This window comes from Etheostoma spectabile, chromosome 6 (assembly GCF_008692095.1).
Source record: "Etheostoma spectabile isolate EspeVRDwgs_2016 chromosome 6, UIUC_Espe_1.0, whole genome shotgun sequence".
Classification (NCBI taxonomy): Eukaryota; Metazoa; Chordata; class Actinopteri; order Perciformes; family Percidae; genus Etheostoma; species Etheostoma spectabile.
The window spans coordinates 23075730-23084196 of record NC_045738.1 but is presented as its reverse complement, the minus strand read 5'-3'; the positions used below and the strand labels follow the sequence as shown (position 1 = coordinate 23084196).

Sequence of the window (8467 nt, the reverse complement as noted above, 5' to 3'; positions counted from 1 at the left end):
ATTTAGGAAACGTCTGCGTTTTCAGCCCAAGTGGACCAGCTGCTGTGTCTCCTGTGTGAGACAGGGCGGTATATGTGAAGCACGTAGCGATGTATCGTGACCGTTAATATAATAATATATAGCTATACAATCTATGCGATGTATACGTCCATCAAGGCAGAAATATGGGGACTGTTCAACGTTAGGTTAGCGATTAGCGTTAGCGATGGTAGCGTTAGCGTTAGCATAACAAGCTAGCGATTTTAAAAAGTTTCAGTTAGGAAAATGGTTGCAAGTATACATGTACAGGACTGCATAGACCACAAAACAAGACTGTCGTAACTTTTAATCAATTATTAAGCTGAAAGTACTACAGTATGTGTCTCTGGTCGACGGGCAGCACTTGATTGCTGGTGTTTTCAAGTGAGGTCGCGTCCACACTAGGTTCCAAGGGGTATACAGCCCTTGGTCTATCCACTTCCCCTCGGTCATAATAGGTATTGGGACAGCACTAGGTCCCGCGTGAACGCGCAAAAGCTAGCGGAAGGGGTAAGGGGTAGGGGTAAGGGGAAGGAATGGGATTCAGCCTAAGTCTTATTGATTTGTTCCTGCATTGCCACTGGTGGTATTGTCTTTGACATTACAATGTCTTCGCTGATTAACAGTGCTGTTAATGGTGCTGCGTTGCAAAGATCCAGGACCTAGCCAAAAAATGTGAACATTGACAACTTCTCAATCCCTCCCCCCTTAACGCTAAAGCCCAAAACGGTCTCCTAAGCCCCTCCCCCAACAAGGGAGAACTGAGTTTTTGAAAATCCCACTACAGCCTGTAGGTGGTGCCAGAGGAGCCAAATTCTTTTTAATTACCTGCTTCATGTAGTTCTACTCAAACATAGGGTCAGTTTCAGCAAATATGACAGAAAGTTTTATAAGGCTTACGCAGTGCACCTTTAAACAATCTGTTAATGCGATTAGACTAGGAGTTATGCTGTATCTCTACCTTGAGATTGATAACAGGTCATGCCTATGGTACACATCATTGTATTTTCTATTATAGTGTTGGGTGGTCGACGGGATACTCACTAGTGTGTCTTTATTTATAAGAGTCTTATTGGAAAACTGAAAGACACTATCAGACTCGCTCTGCTTTTACTTCATGTTCCACAACCTCTGACTGAACTTGGAAAAAAATTTCAGTTTTAGTGCAGAATCAACTCAATTGGGCCTCTTGGACAATTTAGAAATCTGGTTTTAAACCTGCAGACTTCCACTTGTAACTGCTTTACATAGTTGTATTTTCTCTTGTGCTAATGTCCTGTATTTATAGAATAATTCTCCAAATCTAAATGTTTTATTGTGTTTCTATATTTCTTATGATTGTGTTGTTCTGTATTTATTTTCGTAATCTCACTTTGACGATGAAAATGAGGGTCGCCTCTCAATCAGGTTGAATGAATGTGCCTGATTGGTGAAATTTAAGTCTAGTATGGTCATGGTGTTATTCAGATTGAAGGCAAGCAATTCAATAATTGGTTAAAAAAATAAAACGTGTGTCCTCAGTCTGTTATGATTGTGTATATGTTCTGCTTCTTGTTTTATCTTGGCAGTCTGTTTTTCTGTCGTCTTGTCTCGTTTTGCTACTTTTCTTGTTCCCTCTTGTATTTTGTCTCTGTGATAATGTAAAACTACAATAGTGTGGTCATGTATGTGGCCTAATATAAAAAGAAGATGACCTATTCCCTTTAATTTAACCCTTGTGTTGTCCAATTTGACCCGTTTTTTTATTTTTAATATCAGAAACTTGGCTTTCCTTCAACCAAACTGCCTAAAAATAACATGGATGCCATACAACGCTCTTCAGGTAAAATCATTGATTACTTTCACAGAATTTTGTGTGTTTTATTGAATTTTATGGCATTTTAAAAAAGTGAACAAAACCTCAGAAGAAATGACAAAAAAAGAGACAAAAAGCGCTGAAAAAACGTTTTTTTTTGCATAATGTAAAATATGTGTAATGTAGTGTAAAATAAAAATTAGGCTATGATTTGTATTTTTATTTTAAACTGCTAATACAGAAAAAGCAAAAGATGATGGTTGAGGGGAAGACAACACAAGGACTAATGGTTTTTCCAATTATGCTAAAATGATTAGACTTTAAAAATGTACTTTTATTTTTGAGTGGAATTATGTTGATGCAATATTGAATCCACATTTGCACAGTGTATTCTTCCTATTATTTACCCCGATTATGATCTATAACCCGCAGAGAGAAGCACATGCCACCATCCTCAGACATACTCAAGTGCACAATCCTGCACCGCTCCTTCCTCTGCCAGAGACAAAAGGAAGTGGTACAGCTCCAGGATGAGTCGGCCTTCTGTGACTCACATGCTGCCACTGACCCGTGTAGAAACCTGATAAACTCACATTATGTCTCAACTGGCCCTGTGGCATTATACCACGCCAGCATGGCAGCCCAATAGGAAACTGCCACATGATGCTTAGTGACAGACAAAGACCTTTTTTTACCATGGGAAGGAATGCATATGATAATGTGCAATCCTGCTGAATATGCAAATACGCAGTCAATTTGGGTCAACAAAGTCAATCTTTGTACTTTCACGCATCCCAGTGCATTTTAATGAATATTTCATCAAAGGGAAGGATGGTTTTGGGTGAGAAAGATCAGTCCTGCTACCAATGGCAAAAAAAGAGAAAATTCAAAAAAAGTCCAGTAAAACAATAATTCACAACTGAAGCCAGTTTTTGTTTTTTAAATTTATTTTCTAACACAATTACCACAAGGATATGCACAAATATAAAAGGGTTTTCTTACTTTCTAATCCCACAGCTTTTTTTTCACCATGAAATCATGCATAAGCTCTTCTCATTTCTCCACAGTTGATTACATAATGTATATATGACATACACATACATAATGACATACATAATATGTATGTTTGAGCAGATATTATATCCAGCAGCACAGTGGGTTTTACCAACCTGTGTTCAAAGCACAGCTGACCAGTTGAACAAATATAACCAAGTTATTAGTATATGGCAATAGACCACTGATCTAAGTGTTTTGACCTAAACACATAAATGGCTTGCAGAAATATCTCAGAGCAGGTTTATCAGTGAAACGGCGTTACTGGAAGTTGTCTTTGGCTTTGGTAGCTTCATGGATTGTACTGGAGACACACAGCTGGAGATTCAAAGTGTCTTTCATGGTCTAGGCCAGTGGTTCACAGAGAAATGACTTTGCCTTCATAGGGCTTTCTGATCACAGCTGTAGGTTTCCCCACCTGCAGGCCAAATGCAAAGCAAAGAGAAAGGTTATGTAACCTTTGTGCACAGTAGCCTACCTCATCTGGACCTGGTTGCTGCACATTCAGCACATATCCCAATGTCAGTCAGAAAGGTGTTTTACACATGAGCAATATTCCTGTGTTGTTTATGTTTCATTTATGATGCTCACTTTAAGAACTGATGGAATTAACATTTTTCAATACATTTAACCCTAGCTATCTGTAGAGGTGGGCTGTGTTGAAATTATTCCTTGATTCACTATTACATTACAATTCTGGAGTAAAAGAGTTATTCCTGTTAAATATGGAGCTACTACAGCTGCTAGCAAGCGGTTAGCCTAGCTTAGCTAAAAGACTGGTTCACAGGGACACAGCTAGCCTGGCTCTGTCTAAAGGAGTACCAGAATAAAAAGAACACCTACAATGTGAGAACCTCTAAAGCACACAATTCAAATTGGAAAATCCTGTTTGTAACTTGTAGAGTGCAAAAATGACAAGTTTAGGTATTGCGGGTAGATGCTAAAATGTTGAACGTAATTGCATGACAAAATTAAAATGTTTGGCCTCGTATTTATTCACCACAACGTCACTTTGTACCAAGTTTCAAATAATATGCCTGTGTTGTCTTGCTAGTTACATTTGGTATCAACATTTTATTTTACTGTTCATTGCAGGGAATAAAAAAAATCCATCTTCTGGAAATTGATGCCTTAATTAAAAAAATAGGAAAAATCCAACCTTTAAGGACACCAATTTTCTTTGTCAATGAATAATGTTCAGTAAATGAAAAAAACTTGTTCTTCCTTAAAATACAGGGGGCATAAGTATACACACCCCTATGTTAAATTGCCATAGAGGCAGGGAGATTTTTGTTATTAAAGGCCAGTTATTTCATGGATCCAGGATAGTATGCACCCTAATAAAGTTCCCTTGGCCTTTGGAATTTAAACGGCCCCCCCCCCCCACATCATCACATACCCTTCACCATACCTAGAGATAGGCTTGGTTTTATTTCAGTTAGCTGGTTTGATTTGCATTGAGAGATGATTTCATGGAAGGAACCCCATGCCTATCTCTATGTATGGTGAAGAGTATGTGATAAAATGGGGGGTGGGGGGGGGGCTATTTTGATTCCAAAGGCTAAGAGAACTTTATCAGATGCATACCTGGATCCACGAAATAACTGGGGTGTTACTTTCTACTAATGTAACTTGACTGACCTGATCCCTTTGCTTGATTCTTTTGTAAACAAACTCAGAGAAGGGGTTTCTGGGGATGAATCGGCCGTGCCCCGGTGATGTCTTCAGCCGCCCATCCTCGTAGACCACTTTGCCCCGGGAGATGGTGACGACAGGGACACCGTGGCACTCCATGCCCTCGAAGATGTTGTAGTCCACAGCCTGGTGGTGGGTCTTGGCTGATATCTTCCTACCAAGACACAAAGATACAACTACATTACATCGGAAAATGTGAAATTGTGAAATCTTGAAGCTTTCTTTTCTGATTGAATCAGGCCAGTATGCACTTACACTCATTAAGTAATTGCAGATCGCTAACTTTGCAGCAACAAGCAATATAATGTATGCATTATATACATTATATAATATACATTACATGTATAAAAAAAGTCATCCCCACTGCATTCATTCATTTATTCATTCATACATGCATTCATACAGTGACCAACCATTGCTTTTCATTACACATCAAATTTCCATTCAAAACAGAGGAATCTATCAAATACTGAGCTCAGCTATATACAGTAAGTTGTGTCATACAACTTTTCTATAAAGGCTGGAGTGAGATGTTGAAAAGGAATGAGTTCTGATGAGGAAACGCAAGAGGGGCACCTCAAGACATTTTGCATGGCAGCATTTGGGTTTATTGGCAGAAATGATTTCAATTATGAATCTAAAAGCACTCGATGTATCCATGGCAGGAATGGCTCTATTCAAGATTGATGTAAAACTTATTATAATGATGTAACACTTTTGCTGTGTACTATGTACTATGGTAATGTTATGATCTCTTGCCAACCACATGAAGCCAGGTGACCAGTGTGAATACCATTTTGTGGTGCCATTAGTACTGTATTTGTGTATTAATATGCTACATGTACTTCTACTCCACAACATTTCACAGGTAAAGCTTTATTTACTAGTTATCTTGCATGTTAACATTTTACATACTAGACATATAGTATGATAAGCTTGTAAAATGCTTTGTTAGAGAACACACAATACATATACACAGTAAGTCATTGCATGTTCATGGACGCATGAACATTTAATAACTCCAAGATTCTTGGCTGTAACCACAACACTGAAACATAACATTTTTCAAGTACATATGGAAACGTATTAGCAAATTGTTACCACACATCCAGCAGAGACATAAAGAGCAACATTGGAATTTATTTGGAATTTCGTATCTGTCCGCCTGACATATCTAAGTCCAGTATACACTCTACTTTGAGCTCTGTTGTTTAGTCTCGACTAGTCTATGTCCATGGCGTCCCACTTCCGGGATTGCTCCGGTGCCGCAAGAAATTCCGCCAGATGCATGTAAATGTAAATGCGCTGTATTTATATATTTTCCAGTCTTAACAACTGCTCAAAGTGCAGTTACATCTAGAGGAAACATTCACCATTCACACACTGTGGCCGGGGCTACCGTACAAGGTGCCACCTGCACATCAGATAAACACTCACACACATTCACACTCCGATGCGCAGCACCAGGGACAACTCGGGGTTCAGTATCTTGCCCAAGGACACTTCGACAATGACTGCAGGGGCGGGGATCGAACCACCAACCTTCCGATTGGCAGGCAACCGCTCTACCACTGAGCCACAGCCACCCCTCTTTTACATTTATGTCCCTCACTTTCTTCTTTCTTTGTGTTGTAATTTTCAAAAAAAATCCAGTGGATGTATGAGGACTATGATCAGATCTTTGCAAATCCTGGGGTAAATCCAGACAGCTAGAAAGACTATCTGTCCAATCAGAGTTTTAGCTTTCCAACACACACGTTCCACCAAAACAGGTTCCTTCCCGAAGCTATTTTGCAGTGGCACTGTGCAGAGCTTAGCGTTGCCCATAACGATTATGATTGGTTTAAAAGAAATGCCAATAAACCGGAGCAAGTTTTTCTCCCATCCTTGAATGTTAGACCCTCCTCTGCATTGCCTTGGAGGATGGTCTGGCAAATCGAGAGTAAGTCTCTTGAGAAAACATATTTTGCATCTCAGCTGCTAGATGCTGCACAATGTTAACTAGGTAGTTATATTTATTTATTTGATTAGGACAATGCACATTAATCAATATTTCTGTAAATGTGCCAGTGTTAGCCAATTGGCTATTTTTCGACTGTAGCTGACTACATGCATGCATGTCTTCATGGTGGGAAGAAACCAGAGCACTCGGAGGAAACCCACGCAAACTCAGGGAGAACATGCCATCTTCGCACAGAAAGGCCCGAAACAACCTGGATTTGAACCAAGAACCTTCTTGCTAGCCTAGCCTAGCCTGCCTAAGTTTCTCAGTTTGTCTGTCTGCCATTGCGTTCTGGGCAAGTAGCATACAGCAAGCTATTTTGATATAAATAGCTACCTGCTGCGGCCGAAAATGTATATTACAAGTGGTGAGAGTGAACCAAAACTGTAAATTTACTGACCGTAAAACCCCAAAACAACAAGCTGAAATACACAAAAATGGTCCATGGAGCTGCAGACTCGGTTGATTTTTATCTGTGTGGTCATCAATGCCACACACAAGTACACATGTGATCCATTGTTAGCATAAACTGACTGACTTAAGTAAAGAACCTATGTACTTCACACACTACATGCAGTTACTAATAGTAGTCGTAGTTCATGCACCTCATTAGGGCGGTTAAAGGGCTTTCTGGAAATTGTAGAAAATCATCAAATGCACTACATAGTACACAGTAATTGATATCTAACAAATAATATCTGAGTGAAAAGACTAAATCAGTGGGGGACAGGGAAATAAGTTTGACTCAGCCAGTTCCAGAAAACTGCCTTTTCTTTTTTTATTCGTGAGTTCTTTCCTCAATTCACACATAGATGCACATTTTCCGTTGGTTTGTAAAAGGCAGACACCACGCCTAGTGTGTCCTGACCATAATCAATATGTGCCCTCATAATTCAAGTAGCCCAATTATGAGACACAAGGCAACTGACTGAACTTCCTGGGCGTTTCTGGTTATGCAACTGTTTATGGCCCCTGGTCCCGGATGTTATGAAGCGACACTTGCACTGAGGGCAATTAATTACCAAGTTTCACAGATGAATTCACGGCTGCGGCAATCAAACACGAGGCGCTGTCATGCTTGAAAGGCATTGAAACATCCGCAAACATGCACGTGCGGTAAATACACACACACACAGGTTGAGTCGAGGAAGACTAAGGCCTGAGAGGATCACAACACTGTAATCTCCTTCATGGTAGGACTTGTAAAGGTCTGACACAAGATTTTGGTTACCAGTAAATTACTTTACAGCAAATTGCATTGGGGGTATAATGTGTTCTTCTCCGATTCACATCAGCAGTTAGTGGCTTCCCTGAGGGGCTCAGTCCAGATTCTGCAGCAAACAGAGCAGTGCAATGCCATTCTGGGTTATATAAGACTTAGTGTGCTACAGTACACAAGCTGGAATGCAAACTGTCCTCTGTGCCTGCATCTATGCATGTGCTCCACAGAACAGCATGCTGTCCCGGGCCCCATATCTGGGACTTGGTTAAATATTAAGAAAATGGGAAAAAAATGATTTGATCTGATATTCTGAACCAGTTACTAGAAAATAGCCTTAACGCATGCATAATGTGTTCTCCACTATGAAAATTGGTTGAGCGCCCACGTGAAATGTGCGTCATCTTTAAGATCGTCACCACAACCATCAGCATCATCCCACTGATGCTGTGCGCATCTGGCTCAAGTACATGTGTTAAAATCCTTCCTAAAAAAACAACCAAACATGGGAAAAAAAAGAATGAATCATTCCCACTGTCTTTTTTTTACTGACTGATGAATGTGATTCATATGTAAACTAGGGTGCTTTAATTTGCAGCTGAAGATAAGTGAAGACATATTTCTGGATAGAGCACAATCAGCCTACGTGGTGGCTTGGTGTGTGTGTGTGTGTGTGTGTGTGTGT

General features: G+C 39.9%; 1 protein-coding gene across 1 annotated transcript in view; it reads right to left on the bottom strand.

Annotated features, from left to right (window-relative positions):
* Positions 1-3023: 3023 nt before the first annotated feature.
* dpys (dihydropyrimidinase) overlaps positions 3024-8467 on the bottom strand; it is a 26672-nt gene continuing 21228 nt past the window's right edge. Inside the window, exons 8-9 of the mRNA XM_032517862.1 lie at positions 4508-4715; positions 3024-3284 (exon numbers count right to left, since the gene is read on the bottom strand). Coding sequence (XP_032373753.1) covers positions 3225-3284; positions 4508-4715 — 268 coding nt within the window. The 3' untranslated portion in view covers positions 3024-3224. The remainder of the gene's footprint in view (positions 3285-4507; positions 4716-8467) is intronic.